Consider the following 17,173-nt stretch of genomic DNA (forward strand, 5'->3'; position numbering starts at 1 on the left):
ATCTATCTATCTATCTATCTATCTATCTATCTATCTATCTATCTATCTATCCATCTATCCATCCAACAGACACACACATACCGTCTCTAGGTTTGAGTCCTTAGTTCAATTCTTATTAACCATGTGGCCTTGGACAAGTTACTTATTCTAAGTCTCAGTTTTCTCTTCTTGGGTAGAATAAAACCCAACTCACAGGGCTATAGGACTATTATAAATGACATAATGCATAAAAAACTCTTGGTCTTTGGCTCATTGGAAGCATTCAATAAATGGCAATTGTTGTTTAATGTTATTGTTATTCTATAGTTTAAACTGTATAATTCCTATCCAGTTTCTGCATTCCTTCACCCTGGCACTGTTGACATTTTGGGCTGGATAATTCTTTGTATGGGTCATTCTGTGCATTTAGCTTGTTTTAGCAGCATCTCTGGCCTCCCCCCAGTAGATGCCAGTAATATCTCACAACCAGGAATGGTGACCAAAATATCTTGAGACATTGCCAAATGTTCCCTGGGAGACAAAACTTCTGCCGTTTGGGAAGCATTGGTACAGAACAAAGAGCAGTGAGTGGTCCTCGAGATAGGAGACCTGGTTTCTATTTGTTGATTGGTGATCTTGGGTAAGTCCTACCACTTCCCTGGGCCTTGGTTTTCTCATATGGTAAAAGAGGGCAGGAAATTCCTACTTTCTCTTTCATAATTTTTATAAGAATGAAAGAGAAAGAAAATCAATGCTCACAGGAAGTGTTATGCTATTATCACTAAGTTGCTAGAGGTGGTCTATTGAGGGGCAATTCCGAGAAGCCTTGCCCAGTGACAACAGCTGATGCCAACCTGTTTTCTTCTTTAATTCTCCCCTTGGGGAGCCACTGGCCTCCCAGCAGCTGCTTCTTGATCAATGTCAAGGATTCCCTGTGCCTTTAATGGATGTACTTGTGGCTTGGCTTGAAGAATTCAAGAGGAACTGTTTCCTTTCAACATGAAATGAAGATGCTCTTTTTGATAAAAATTATTGTAAGTGGCGAAAACTGCCTTGTCATCTCTAGATTTAGCATTCATTTAAATTTATCTCTCACATGACGAGAACTAACCAGTGGTCAGAATGTTAACTTGTCCTCTGTGGACTGATATTCAGAAAGAAAGGGTCTCAGGGTTTCTAACATCACTGTACTGATTAATACTATGCTAATACAGAGTAATACGAGGGTGGACTTCCTCATCAGTAAGGGAACACTTTTTGATGTCATAGCATATTAGGAGAATCTGTATACTAGAATCCAGAGGTGCAGCCTATTGTCATTCTTTTATCTATTTCTGAAAAAATCTTGAAATGGAAGCTAGCAGCGTGTCTGGGGAAAAGAGCTGTAAGCTTTGAGTTTGGTCAGAGTTATATGTAGATAGAGGAGGGTTCCGGTCCAATCTCATCATCTGTGTGATGTAGACCAGTCCTTTAGCCCTTCTGAACCTCAGTCGACTACACTAACACTTACCCTATGGTGTGGATATGAGTTTTAAATGCACATGAATATGTAAAGTGCAGAGCATTGTACAGGCACATGGTAAGTGTTTTGTGAGATGTAAGTGATCTTTCTCTCTATATCCACAGTCTGAAAGACTGTTTAAAGATTTCTTTCATCCCTCAAAGTCTGTATTTGTTCTGATTGCTTCAGGAAGGTCACTGAAATGAAAACCATACTTTTTAAGGTATAATTTAGAGTCTTGACTAAACTAAACTAATTGTAATAAGGCTTGAATCAGCTTATCAACAAATCATCCAGTTTATGAACAAATTACCTCCCTACTTCTAGTTGGAAATTAAGGGTCAGAAGTCACCCAAAGGACAATTGCATTTACCCAGAGAGGAACGTACAATGTGTTTCTTTCCTGAAATAATTCATTTGGTCTCCTTAAGGACACATGCCAGTATTCTGAGATAGCATGGTAGAGTAGCATGAAGATGAGGTTGGAGTCAGACAGACATGCCATTAGGTAGTTGGGTGTAACATCGGCAACATAGGGTTAATAATACCCATCACAGTGTAAGGGCAAGTATAAAGCCTATGAAAACCCCAAGCACCATGCCTGACACATTGAAGGCGCTCAGTTAGTGATGCTTTTCATCCTTGACTTTCTTATAGATCTTTGTACCTTATCTGGTTTATGAAAAGGGGTGGACAGCTAAGTAAATGATTATAAATCTACATTTTATTTTAATTCCTTTCCTATTAATGTTGAATATAGCATGTGGGAAAAGTCATGAATTATTAAGGGCACACCATTTAAAAAATACCGGATAATTTGCTTTGAAGTTTCCAATGGTGGCTCTGGAAGAGTTTTACTTCATAATTTGTTCTTTATGCTGTATATGAAGGCAGTTTAAAGCCCAGCAATACAAAAGGGGTCTGGTCCTCTTTCTCAAACTTGGCATGTTTAACCACCCATAAAATCATTTTGCAAGAGAAGACAATATAGTAACAGGTAACACATAAGAATGAAATTATAGAATAATAGTTTCCCACATTTTCATCACTAAAGTTTCTTTTTAACATTTTTATTACTTCTTCCTAGGGGCCTTTTTGGTATGTTTTAGCTTCCTCTTTGTTCCATAACATTCGTGCTAACTTCTATTGCATCATACGCACTGCATTGTGATTGTAATGTGAATCACATTTTATTTCTCTTTCAAAACCCCTGCTCCACAGTGGGCTCTCAATATTTGCTAAACTGAGAGCAAACATTCCTCTCTCTCTGTTGACTACATACCAATTATAGTAGATTCCTCTTTATATATTGACTATATTATTGGTTAAGCATTTACTATCTTCAAGACATCATAGAGTTTTTTTTAACAACCCATTTATTCTCCCAGTACCCCCCAGGTGGATGTTATTATTATGTCCATTTTCCTGCTATGGCTTTCCCCACAGCGACACTGGACTGTATGCCTGGAGAGCCCAGTTGACATTATCTATGAGAACTAGGATCAGGAAGAAGAGTCAGTTCCAAAACAGTCCCAAACTCCAGGGTTCGCCCTTATTTTCATTCTCTTTTCTTTCTCCTACCCTCCAAACAGTTTTCTAGGAAATGGAACAAACTGATTCAGGAATTTCATTTTCTTCCCACACTTCTGTGGCATAACAGGATGACACAGACGACACAGTTTAGCTACACATTGCCCTGGATGACTAACACCTGTAGATTCATCCTGCCTCGTGGGTGTTCTCAAGGACAAAGGGAAAACAGCTCTCTTTCGGCTTCCAGTACACCTGTCATGCTAAAATGGCTGTATGTAGACATGGACCATGGAAGGCAATGTCTTTTTCTACATGACTGACTGTGATGAGCTGATTCCCTTGCGCCTGTTACACCCACTAATCACAATGGCTGTGGGAATAAAGTAGTTTGCTCCCAGAGAGTGTGAGCTGGTACCCTAAAAGGTGTTTTATATAGACGCAGCAAGTTTTATCTGCCTTAGAAACATAGTTTGGGATCTAGCAAACACGACCCCTCTCCTTTGCCCCCTTATCGACTCTGCTAAGGGCAGGGAGAGAGAGAGGGGCTCTTTTAAAAGTCCCTGAATAGGGCGCCTGGGTGGCTCAGTTGGTTGAGCGACTGCCTTCGGCTCAGGTCATGATCCTGGAGTCCCGGGATCGAGTCCCGCATCGGGCTCCCTGCTCGGCGGGGAGTCTGCTTCTCCCTCTGACCCTCCCCCTCTCATGCTCTCTCTCTCGCGAATAAATAAATCAAATCTTTAAAAAAAAAAAAAAAAAAAGTCCCTGAATACGTTAAGGGCATTTACCACAGGCTGGGATGTCGCACAGGTCAGACTTGAAATTTTCATCCAAGGTGAAGCACCAGGGAGCCTCCTCCTGATTCCCTGGATTGCGGCAGTAGGAATGGCCCCCGTTCAGCTCCGGGAAACGGAGGGCGGTAAAGGTGTGCATGTGGGGGTACTGGGAATTCCACGGCTGGCACTGGCGCCCTGATTTGGTCACACTCACGGTTCCCCGGTAGTCCACACCTGTGTTGTTATAGCACCTGTGATCTGAAAAACGGAAGGGAGAATGGCCCAAACTGTGAGAAAGAAACAAGAGATGCTGGAGCTCCCAGACAGCAGTTTCTGGAAGAAGGACTTGCAATTAACCTCATGGCTAAGGCTCCCCTGCTGGTCAGGGGCCATGTGGGCAGTCTCCCTGCTTGCCGGGCTGGGACACCGGTCCTGCCTGGCAGCTACATTCCTGGGAGGATTTAAAGCTCATGCGTCAGGAATAAAACCAGTCCTCCACAAGGCCTTTTAATACTGAACACACACACACAAAAATCAGAACTGGGGGCGGGACTCGGGGGCACAGGAGTAATTTCATAGTGAATGGTTCAGGAAAGGTTCAAGCTGAACGCTTCTTTCCATTTTTGCTTGAATGGAATCGTGGGATAAAGAATCTAGTTCCCAGAAAATGCTCCCTAGGAGCAGTGCATGTGGGTTTCTAACAGAAGTTAGGGCCACTCTGTGCTGATGGACTGGGTCTTTTGGAGAAGGAAGTCCTCTTCCCAGGGGACCACAAGGCTGTTACTTGAAAGCACTGCAAAAATCCATTGAGTTGAAATCAATCAAAATATGGAGGGGTAATGATAAAATAATAGTAATAATGAAGATATTGCTATTATTAAGTGCTAAGCATAGTTCTAAGTGTTTTAGATGCCTTAATTCATATAACTAATAGCATAATATTAAATTACAAAAGGAAACTAAAAAACTACCAGTGAGTTTAATTCTAGGTGAATGGGAAGTTATAGAGGAACAGAATTGAGAGGACAGTGGATAGAGGCAAGCTCCATGGATATGTATTTTAAATTGTGGTACAATATACATATCATAAAATTTACCATTAGTGTATTTAGAACATTCAAAATATTGTGCAACCTTCACCACTATCTCATTCCAGAACACCTGGATCATCCCCAAGGAAACCCTATACTCACTCAGCAGTCACTCCCCAAGCCCCCCACCCCATCCCTGGTAACCACTAATGGGCTTTCTGTCTCCATGGGTTTGTCTATCCTGGATATTTCATAGAAATGGAATCACACAATGGTTTCTGGCTTCTTTGGCTTTCATAATACTTTCAAGTTTCAGCCATGTTGTAGCATGTAACAGGATTTTATTCCTTTTTTTTTTTTTTAAAGATCTTATTTATTCATTTGAGAGAGAGACAGAGAGAGCAAAAGCAGAGGGAGAGGCAGAGGTAGAGGGAGAAGCAGACTCCCTGCTGAGCTGGGAGCCCGATGTGGGACTCGATCCCAGGACCTGGAGATCATGACCTGAGCCGAAGGCAGACAGATGCTTAACCATCTGAGCCACCCAGGCACCCCAGGATTTTATTCCTTTTTATGGGTGAATCATATTTCCTTATATAGATATACCACAATTTGTTTATCCACTCATCTGCCGATGGACACTTGGGTTGTTTCTACCTTTCAGCCATTGTGAATAGACCTGTTATGAACACCTGCATACAAGTTTTTGTTTGAACACCTTTTTCAAATTCTTGTGAGTGTACCCTCCAGGACTGGCACTGCGGGTCAAATGGCAATTCTATTTAAGTCACTGAAGAACCAGCAACCATATTTAGAGATTATCATCTTCATGAAGCTTCTTGAGGATAGGGACAGCATCCAATCCACCACTGAAAGCTCCGCCCCCACACAGCATTTGGCCCACTGGAAGGTAATCTGCCTGTTTACCAGTAAGAATCCTTGCTACAGATCGAGGTCCAGTTTTCACTACGCCATGGGGTTGCTGGTCCCCAGGCAGCACAGAAGGTCAGGAGTTACCACCTACTTTTATTGATAGGATCCGCCATGGGAATTCCAATCCGGATGCAGTTTGCGGCTTCAGGGCTCTCAGGCTGGGGGAGATCTTCACAGTTTGGCAGTTTCAGCCTCATCAGGATCATGGGATTTGATCTTGCAAAAATGTACTCTGTTTGACACAGGACGTTTTCCAGGATTTCACATTCATCGCGACACAGGTCCCGGGGCTTCGGGATGGATGAGGTCTCGTCGCAGTACGGGAAGGCGTAGTGGCACAGAGAAGGAATGGCAAACTGGGAGCACTTATCAGATAAGTGGCTGGAGGTGCCGATCATGGTGAAGGCAGCTGGAAAACAAACACAGTTATTAACTCCCAAGGGCCAGGGTTTATCTCCTTTGGTTATCTGGTCAATAGATACCAGAGAGAAACATACATCGGAAGGAATCCGCTGCACTCACACAAGGCCAAGAGGAGATTCAGTTCAGATGTCCAAGCGGCTTACTTTCACTGGCTTGGAAAAAAATCATTTTGACTACAAAGCTAAAAAAACAGGATTAAGTTACATATGTACCGTTTCCTAATAAAAAGAATTAATTAGGTTAAAGCACAATATATTTTTCATTTTTACTACAAAGCAACAGAACTTTGTGTTTCATCCGGTACTTTTTTATTAGTTTTATGAAACTTCTAAAACATTTGACAGCTGCAGGGCAGAACTCGCTGTCTGCGGTGGCGGAGCCTGATCCCAGGATTTGGTTCTGTGTCTTGCCTCTGAGGTGGGTGACTCTGGGCAACTTTAATTTCTTTGTGTCTCTGATATTCCCTATTCCATTTTCTGAAAATGAGGCAATTCTCTTGGAAGTTCTCAAAAAAGCACAATGCAGTCATTCCAGGCTGTGTATCAGTGGTCACTTAGCCTGACTTTTTACTCAGCTCGGCATCCGTGGACGGAAAAATGCCTCCCTTTGCACTGAAAGGAGCTTTACCTCATGAGACAGCCTGGGGGTGGTTGGTACGCTGTCTCCCAATGTATGTTCCTCAGAACAGTCGCTCTGTAGCATAGTCATAGTGTTTGAGAAACTAGGGTTCCAGAGCCAAACAAGTTTGGGAAATGCCGGGTTACACAAAATTAAGTGGCTTTTTTTAATTGTAATAATTTCCAGTAAGCAGATGTCCACTGAAAATGTCTAAGAGATGATTATTACAAGTGGGTGATGAAACACTGACATCGGAACTCCCATTTATTTTTGTGAATACTTAGTGAAAAAATATGTTAAGGTGTTCTTAGGTTGAAATGTGCCTTCAACAGCCCCTCCCCATTAGTCAGTCCTGCTTCTGTCCTCTGGCATTTCAGAGTTCGTCCTCCTGAAAGTTCTTCAGCAGGTGGTAACTCCAGCTTTCTATAGTTGCTTCTCTAGGTTAAATAGCTCCCCTGGGCTCCTCTTAGTTCCTTCATATTCCTCAGGACATAGTTTCTAGATGCTTTGCTGTTCTGTGCACCTGCCTCAGGTTTGTTCAATCCTAAGGTTGCCAGATAAACTACAAGGCACTTCATTTCCTTTGAACCTCAGGTAAACATTTGGAACATACTTACAGTAAAAAACTATCCACTGTTTATCTGAAATTCAAATGTAACTGGGTGTCCTGTATTTTTATTTGCTAAAGCTGGCAACCTTATTAGAATCCCATAAAGGCAATTTTAATGGCTTGCAAGGGTATGTGGCAACGGGGCATAACTACACTAATGGAAGAAACACAAGGCTGCTGTAACCACCAGAACCAGGTGTACAAAATTGTACAAGGTGGCCTACACTGCTTTGCTCATGCATGCTAGAAAGTGCGTCACTATTGGATTTCCATTAAAAAGATACTTTTGATTCAGAAACATGAAGGGTAAAATAAGAGAAGGCTAGAGCAGGAAGAGACTTACGATCATCCTGCCACATCACTCATTCCACTGATGAAGAGAGAGATTTTCATGAAGAATAAGAGATTTCCCCAAAGTCACAGTATTGGTGTCCAGAATTCTAGACTCTAAATTGATTTAGAGTTTACATGACTTTCAGTCTACACGATATTGTCTCCAAGCAGTAACTCTATGAGGGCAGTGATGTAAGCTGGCTTATTCATCACACCGGCATATCCCCAGTGCCCCGTCCAGTTCCTGGTATGCCCCAAAACACTAATAATCTTCATCGAGTGTCTGAATGAATGTGAGACTTTTCAGAGCACCCTTTTCCTCTAAGAGCAACAACCTTCAATAAAGTATTCTAATGAACATTCCAGAACAGAGAGGTCGTATCTCCTGCTTCTTTGTGGTCCAGCTCCTAACCCCTATGCCTAGCCCAATCCTTTGTCAAGAGAGGAGCTCAAGAAAACGTTTGGTGAGAAAAAGAGTTATACAAGGTATCAGTACAGTTTCATTAGTGTTACCTACCTGTGATCTGATTTTCTATTTCCCCTTGCATGTGCAAAGACTCCATATAGACAGTGCGGTTGCCAATAAATCTTGCACACGCAATCCCTCTGTATGGCTGACAGAATCCATCTTCTTCAAACTCATCTCTAGAAACAGAGCACAGACATTAGGGGCTGGTATACATTTACATCCAGTTGGCTCTCACTGTGTCATGTCCGAAACAGTCGCTAGGGGGAGAAGCTGAGCACAGTAGCCCCAAGGCAGGCCTAAGGAGTCCGGCTTTTCCTCAGTTCCACCCATCACTTAAAATATCTGCTGGTCACGTTGGTCAAGTTTCCTTCACCCCCAGAAAATCACTCTGAAGCGCAAAATCATCCTTAAATAGGGGAGAAAGCACTTTTATTTTCGCAGCTGGTGGTGATGTAGTTATAAAAGTAAAGAGGAAATGAGTTGGGAATCTGGGCACATGTTCTACAGTTTTTTGTTTTTTAAGCACAGATTATTTCTGCTTCATTTGCTACAAAGCCGTGGGCGCATTATCCACAAGATCCACTCCAACTGATGTGTCAATTAGGAGGCTCCATGGGGTGAGAAGCTGGGTGCAGCTGGAAAGAAACCAGAGGGCAGCGCAGTTATGTGGCTCTTCGCTGCTTAAGACCCATTATCTCTACCCAACAGAGAGACTCCAGGCAACCCGGGGACTGCACAATTTCAAATGAGTCACTAAATTCCAGGAAATCTAGAGTACGTGTCAATGAAAATCGTGCTTTCGTGATCCCCGACAACTTTAAAAATAATCTTAAAAAATTTTGTTGCCTCAAAATGATAATAAAAAAAGTAGGGGGAGTAGATTTTATTCTGAAGACGAGGGGATGCCAGATGGTGTGATTAGCGTCAGTGTGGCAAATGGCGGGACATCGAAGGCTGGAGGGTCGGACCCAAGATGGCAGCTTTAGCTTGAAAGGCTAGAGGCTATAACATCCCACGAGGGCCTACCATAAGTACAAGACACCAGAGTAGAGAATATCCAGCTGGTTCTCAAAAGCAGACCACAGCCAAACAAAAGGCCACTTGCCACGCTTCTGGGCTGACCTCACCCTGGAGGCTCCCCCTCTGTTAACATGGCTGGAATCAGTACATTGTCTAAATAAAAAGATCAGTTTTCCTCTTCAGTTTCTTCTAAGTTAAAGTACTTTAGAGCCAAAGTCAGGAGAAGGAAATTGTCTTCCCGGGCTTAACATTTGCCTTTCCTTAGCCAATCTGAGTCCTCTGAGCTATGGTTTTCTTATCTATAAGATGAAGATAATCATTGACCTCTCTACCCTATAAGTGAAAGTCATGAGGACCCTATCAAACAATGTAAAGTGCTACTCAGAGGTAACACATGCTTATTATTGAAGTATTTATGATTACCAAAGAAGACATTTATTTAAAGTACAATTATTTACTAAGCTCCTATTTTGTAAAATCAACTCTAGTCAGTCTGATGGCCCTAGACATCCCCCCTTGGGGGTTCAGTGTGGGAATCTAGAAAGCCTGCTCTAACAGGAAACCAGGTGAAAAAAATCTGATAAAGCTGATCATTAAAAGACCAGTTTCCAGCAGCTCTCTACTTCCTATTCACTCTAACAGTCTTTTTGGAGGTAGAGATGGGGTGTGGGGGGGGGGGGGGAAGTATCTTCGCTTTAGTTCCCAAAACAGTTTGCATTGCAAAGCTCTTAAAAACTTAACCTGTAAGTACACATACAAATGAATATATCACATACCTGACATGAAGACATTGAAATTTTAATGTAAAATCCTGCATGTTTACTTTCATAAATCCTAGAGTAATGTTGAAGCCTTTTTGGCTTAAATTTTACCTGGGTTGTAAAATTAACCCCACTTTTATTGGGTAACTAATACTGTAAACCTATGGGGAGAAAGAAGTTTCTCGATGACCTAGCCTTGGATCTTGGAAACCAAAGTACTGAGACCAGAATGCACAGCCACACCACCCCCTGCTATTACCGATGATGCTTTTCTATCCCTAGGCATTAGCAGAGTCCTGGACTTTTAAGGTGTCGTTATGAGAACACGTCTTCCTCCCCCACATTAAACTCTCAAGGCCTCAATTTATATCTCTTGGGAGGACAAAACCCTGGAATTAACCCCAGATGTAAATCCCCAACCTACTGGGAGTCCCCATATTTTATGTGTGAGGCTTAGGCTAAACTTCTTACCACCTTTCCAGTTCAAGACTCTAAAAAGACTCTTTGAATACTTTTTTTTTTCCATAATAAAAAGGAATGCAGTTCCTTGGCTGCATATTTCTTATCAAGGGCTTAGAGCTGCAGGTGTATTGAATTTTTGACTGTGCCCAGAATTCCTGATATTCTGACCAGTCTCTTGGGGACAGATATAAAAAGCAAAGCAAAGCAAAACAAAACAAAACAAAAAAAACGGTGTGTAATGTCATCTTCGAGGGAGTAGTTCTCAGCCCCGGCTGCTCTGAAGAATCTCCCCAGAAAGCTTTTGAAAACCCCAATGCCTAAGCCCCACCTCAGACTTACTAAATCATACTCTCTGGGGATGTGGTAGAGGCATGCATGCTTTTTAAAAAGCTCTCAGGTGATTTGAATGTGGTTGAGAACCACAGCGCTAGGAAAACAAACCTCTATTAAGTGTCTGCCACTCTTTGTGCTGGGTACCATGCTAAGTGCTTTCTTCCAAATAGTCCCTTATGTGGCATTATTATCCTTCTTTTACAGAGGGAGAGACTCAGGTTCAGAGAAATAACTGGCCCAAATTCACAAAGCCAGTTCTTGGTGGAGCTAGGATTTATTTTTATTTATTTATTTTAAAGATTTTGTTTATTTATTTGAGACAGAGAGAATGAGAGACAGAGAGCATGAGAGGGAGGAGGGTCAGAGGGAGAAGCAGACTCCCTGCCGAGCAGGGAGCCCGATGCGGGACTCGATCCGGGGACTCCAGGATCATGACCTGAGCCGAAGGCAGTTGCTTAACCAACTGAGCCACCCAGGCGCCCCATGGAGCTAGGATTTAAACTTAAAGTATAAGCTTAAGCCATTACACCCTGTTGTCAGATCTATAATGATGGTCCTGTTTTCAGTATTACTTTTGATCAGATCAGCCCAATGATAAATAGGAGACTTTAAAATGAGCCTTTATTCTGGACCAGGAACTGTTAAGTTTCACTTACACATACAATTGATATTAAATCATTTAATCCTGCTAAAAAAGGGGAAGATGTAATCATCCTCATTTTACAGATGAGAAAACTGAGGGTCAGAAAGAGCGGAGAACTTGTCTAAATTTACACAGCAAGTAGAAGAGCTAGATTTGCCCCAAACTAGCACTTGTACACCATGGTATACAGCTTCCCTCCAAATGGTTTATGAAGGTTTTTGCACTGCTCACAGGGGCTTTCTGCTGTGAAGATGCCTTGGTGTGTGCCGGGTGGCAAAAAAGGTTTTCTTTAGAACATAGAGTCACAATCACCTTTCACGCTTTCCATTTTTCCTGCTGGCTTTTGGCTGGAGGGGAACCAATGCTCCTCCAACACTCATCAGCTCTATGCTTTTTTCTCCAGCTCACACTTCTTTCATCATTAATTTTGCTGAGCAAACTCAAAAACATGGAGCACACAGCAGCAAAAGTGCAAGGGCACTTACAGTGAGCATGGCCCAAGGCTGCGTTCTTTCTACGGAGAAGAGGGTGCATTGTGAAAGGGAATGGAATTTTGCATTGACATGTGCCAGCGACCTCACCGTGATGTCAAGAAGCAGGGATGCTTTGTGATGGGGACTCATGTTGTCTAACTCATAAAGTAATTTAGTTACCATGTTGCCAACCCTGATATCCTTCCACCTCAGGGGTCTCCCCAAGGAGCTTATGAGGGATGGTCAGTAAGAATGACCACGACCAATATGGCAGCCATAGGGGTATCTACCCAGGACCCACTGGAGACCAGTGAAAAGGAAATGCTGCCATTTCAAGTCACAACCCAAGGGGGGTTTTACAGCGACAGTGAAAACCAATAGCTACAAATTCCCGGGCCAACCTCTCAGGTCAGTTGACTAAAGCAGAGAACTCTGATGATGGAAAAAGCACACTGCATGGTACGGGGCATGTGGAGACTATCTGTAGTTTTGCAAGCAGGGAGAAGGAAAGGAGGAGAAAGGGTGGGTGGGTGGGTGGAGTAGGGAAAGTGAAAAGATGGAGAATACTGCTCACCGATGCCCAAATGGGGTTGTGCTGATTTTGGACCATGAGAGGCCCACAACTGCTCTCCTTAGAGATTCCAGGGAGGGCAGGCTTTCTGAAGGCTGCCTTAATTTAAGGACACAAAAGAACGAACTCAATGGTTGTCTTAGTCATGTGATTTAAAAAGAAACCCTAAATATGACTGGAAAAACTGGCACGATTCAAATAGTCTGTAAATTAGTTTGTATCATACCAACGATAATTTATTACCTTTTTCTTAAATGTAGGCTCCACGTCCAGTGTGGAGTCTAACGCGGGGCTTGAACCCACGACCCTGAGATGGAGACCTGAGCTGAGATCAAGAGTCAGCTGCTTAACCTACTGAGACATCCAGGCGCCCCAATAATTTCTTACTTTTGATCATCCCACTATGTTTATGCAAGACATGAACATTAGGAAGAATGGGATGAAGGACATATGGAAACTCTCTGTACTATTTTTGCAACTTTTCTTAACTATAAAAATATTTCAAAATAAAAAGTAAAAATCTTATAGGATGGGGGAGGGTGGGAACCTTATTGTGTGTAGACGTAACTGGAGATGCTATGGGGTGAGGTGGTCAGGAAGGCCGTCAGATGACCTCATTTAATCTTTATAACAAACCTTATAACACTCCCTCTGGGCCTATCCCTGGGTGGTGGAATTCCCTTCTCTCACAATTCACTTACTTGTTTGAGGCTTGGCCTACTTCTAAATTCAAACACTTCCAGGAGTGATGACCTATTTGGTCAGGAAGCCCTTAGTGTAGATGGACTTCTGCTAGCTGCTGCAGGCACTCTCATCTTTATTGGAAGCTGTATAGGCTGGGGCAACGGATGAGAGGTCTGTGCTGGAAGAAGGCAATCTTCCCTGACTTGACAGTTAGCTCTGGGCCCAGCTTCATGCCAGGATGACAGAGCAGGTGGGCTGGGGATGGAGCGTGTGGGACTCACCAATACAGGGCATCTCTGTCATCTGGGTCATCATTCACTTTGTCACAAGTGATCTTTTCAAACACAGAACACAATCAGGTCATTTCCTGCCTAAAATTATGTTTCCCACTCACTTCAGTTTCCTGATGGCGGCCTCCAAGGCCCTTCATCATCTAGTCCCTGCCCATTTTTCCAGCCCTCCTCCTGCCAGTCACACCTATGAACCTGATCATCCTAGCGACACGAATGACCTTGCTAGTCTCAAAACAGCGGGGGCAATCTGCTGTTCCTCTGGCTTGGCTTACTCTCTTCCTGAGGCCTAGAATGCCTTCCACTCTCTTCTTCACCTTGTGAGTGCCTTCCTGTCCTCAAGATCCAGATGCTAAGTCCCCCACGGAAGTTCGTCACTGACCTCCCCCAAAGGCAGCGTCTTTATCACACATCACAGCTGTCCCACACACCTCTGACTCCATGTTCTGTTTGTCTGTTTAGTGTCCGTCTCGCCACCACTCTAAGGCAAGGACCATGTCTGATTCAGCTTCCCTCCTCAAGGCCCCCGGCAAAGCACACAACTCAGGAACCCTGTTGAATGAAGGAAAGGGGGCTGCCAAGAACCGTCCCCCTCCAGATCTTCAGAAGTAGAAAAGAAGGCCTGCTGCCTGACGGACCAACACCTGTAACAGATGTGATAGATGTGGGGCTGTACCAGGCTAGCCCACTGACATGCCAGAAGCATCCTCCGCGCCGAAACCACTTTCTTCCTCATCACATTTTACACAGAAGCATGGGCAGGCCTAATAGACTTATGGATGAGTTAGGCCCTAAAAACTTCCCCTTTGGGGTAATAAGACCAGTTAAAATGCACGCCTCTCCTTAGTGGGAAGAGAATGGATATAAAGGTAATTTGCTAACTATAAAATCTTACTCAAACAAAAAAATAGTAAACAGGTACTCAAAAACTGGAAGACAATTGTTCATGGCAGCGCTATACGTAATAGCCAAAAAGTGGAAACAACCTCCAAGTGCTCATCAACAGGTGAAGGGATAGACAACATGTGGTAGGTACACACAACAGAATATTATTCAGCTATAAAAGGAGGAATGAAGTCCTGAAACATGCTACAACATGGAAGAATCTTGAAAACGTTACGTTAAGGGAGATCAGCCAGACACAAAAGACCACATATTTTAATGATCCCCTTTATATAATATATCCAGAATAGATAAATTCATAGAGACAGAAAGCAGATTGGTGGTTACCAGGGGTGGGGGAGGGGGGAGAAATAGGGAGTAACTACTCAGTGGGTATGGAGTTTTATTTTGCTATGATGAAGATATTTTGATACTAGATAAGAGGTTGTAGTTAACACAACATTGTGGATATGTTAACTGCTACCCATTGGCTCACCTTAAAATGGTTAGTTTTCATGCTCTGTGAATTTCACCTCAATTTAAAAAAATTAATTTTATATACCCAAGGGACAAGGTTGACGGACCTGGTGGGAGGGTCAATGGTTGGGATTTCCAGCTTCAGATCTGGGGAGAAGTTTTGGGGTGGCTTTGTGGGTTGCTTGCAAGCAGACTGATCTGCTGTAAGCACGGGCACTTCACACAGCCACAGCAGGTTTCTTTGTTCTGCTTCTTGTGGCTCCTCACGAGAATGCCAGAGAGAGTGGCCTGCAAGCCCACAGCACAGCGGCCTCATGGATACAGAGGGCAGTCAAGGAAATAATCCACCACTTGTGAATTTACCGCACTCACTCCCTCTTAAGAGCTCCATTTTGAGCCATGAAGATGAAATCACATCAAACTGCCTGCCCTCAAAGCTCTGAATTTTGGTTTGAGGGAAAGCTATCACACAGCTCAAAGTATCTCTAGGTGTGATAGGGTACCCCTAGTTGTGCTCCAGTGAGCAATTTAGGAAGTAATTTCTTTCTTCTTTTCTCTATCTAGTATCAAAACCTCTTCATCATAGCAAAATAAAACTCCATACTCATTTAGTAGTTACTCCCTATTTCTCCCTCTCCCCAGTTCCTGGTAACCACCAATCTGCTTTCAGTCTCTATGAAATGATCTATTCTGGAAACGCAATAATAATTTACCAGTGCCTGCCCAAAGACCATCATGGCCATAGGTGGATGGGAAGTATCCCTTATAAATTTTTTAAACCAGGCCACATATTAGCTGCTCAGTTAAAACATAGCCATGGCAGATCCACACACATCATGCTCTCCAGGGCCAGCTCTAGTAACTTTGGGTCTGGGTGCAAAGCTACCCACCTCAGAAACAGGGTTCTCCTTGGGAAGTACAGTCACATCTCTCTCTCTCTTTAAAGATTATATTCGTTTATTTATTTGAGAAAGAGAGAGAGAGACAGTGAATGGGGGAAGGATCAGAGGGAGAGGGACAAGCAGACTCCATGCTGAGTCAGGACCCCGAGATCACGACCTGAGCCGAAACCAAGAGTAGGCCACCCAACCAAATGAGCCACCCAGGTGCCCCAGTCACATTTCTTAAAGGTAAAAATCTTCTATTTTTTATTTAAAAGGGGGGACACATGATAAAACTAAGAATCTAAGTAAAGAATGCAAAATTATTCCAGTATGGATAAATGATCAGAGACATGGAATCTTTAAGAACAGATTAGAATCTGATGTGGTCTAAAAAGCTACCACCTATACCTCTTTCTTTTTCCTGAGAAGACTTTGGACCATGAAGCACCCTTGGTTAACTGCAAACAAGGAGGAGGGAAGATAATTTAATTATCATCAGCTATAACTACACACCCTCGGAGAAGGGACATCAGGACAAATACAGGTGGAGACATGGAAAGAGCTGGTCAGAATGAAGGAGAGATGGTGAGGGTCCTGGAAGGGGAGGTGTCTGGTGAGCCAAGAGTAGACTTTGCCTCAGGCTGGCTATGGCCAAGAGATTATGGGTTAAATATGTGATCCCAAACTTATCTCACAAACTGTGTTCTCTAAAGACCGATCTGTAAGTGGGCATCAAAAAGGGTAATGTGTTAACATAGTTGACCTTTAAGGTCAGCTTTCAAAGTAAGCTAATCCCGGCCCATCAACCCAGAGGCGCAATGACTCCCAGGGAAGACCTCAATCTATTAGACTGAGCACTCACCTAACTCTTACCATCTCTTCTCTCACTAGAATACTTCTGGGAGCACAAGAAATTCTGAGGTGTCAAGTATCACGGGCTGTTTCCCACACCTGGACACTGACAATTGTTAACATTTATTTCCTTAGCAAAAGTGTCCCTTGCTCTTGCTCACACCACCTTTTTGCTTTAAAAAATTAAATTTTAAGGGGCACCTGGGTGGCTCAGTTGGTTGAGTGTCTGACTCTTGGTTTTGGCTCAGGTTGTGGTCTCAAGGTCATGGGATCGAACCCCGTGTTGGGCTCCACACTCAGTGTGGAGTCTGCTTGTCCCTCTCCCTGGGCTCCTCCCCCCGCTCTCCTCTCTCTCTCTCTTTCTCTCTCTTACTCTAGAATAAGTAAATAAAATCTTTAAAAAAAATTAAATTTTAAAAGTTTTTTTTTTGGCCATGAACCATTAAAACAAACAGATGAATAATGTTCTGTCATAGTTTCCAGAGCAGCATGTAATAGTTACTTGTGTCCAACTTAGAAATGGGAAGGTATTGGCTTTGCTTCGTAATGATGTTTGGAAACACAAGGGTTGCATTTCACTTTGGAAAAGGAGCAGAATTACCCAGGCTTGTATCTCACAAATATGATTTGAGGGAAAATTA

At 43.1% G+C, this 17,173-nt stretch overlaps 1 protein-coding gene across 1 annotated transcript in view; it reads right to left on the reverse strand.

Annotated features, from left to right (window-relative positions):
• ROR1 (receptor tyrosine kinase like orphan receptor 1) overlaps positions 1-17,173 on the reverse strand; it is a 398,622-nt gene that overhangs the window by 30,601 nt on the left and 350,848 nt on the right. Inside the window, exons 5-7 of the mRNA XM_035017718.1 lie at positions 8,249-8,376; positions 5,839-6,156; positions 3,799-4,044 (exon numbers count right to left, since the gene is read on the reverse strand). Coding sequence (XP_034873609.1) covers positions 3,799-4,044; positions 5,839-6,156; positions 8,249-8,376 — 692 coding nt within the window. The remainder of the gene's footprint in view (positions 1-3,798; positions 4,045-5,838; positions 6,157-8,248; positions 8,377-17,173) is intronic.

Source organism: Mirounga leonina, unplaced genomic scaffold, assembly GCF_011800145.1.
Source record: "Mirounga leonina isolate KUSES-001 unplaced genomic scaffold, KU_Mleo_1.0 Mir_173, whole genome shotgun sequence".
Classification (NCBI taxonomy): domain Eukaryota; kingdom Metazoa; phylum Chordata; class Mammalia; order Carnivora; family Phocidae; genus Mirounga; species Mirounga leonina.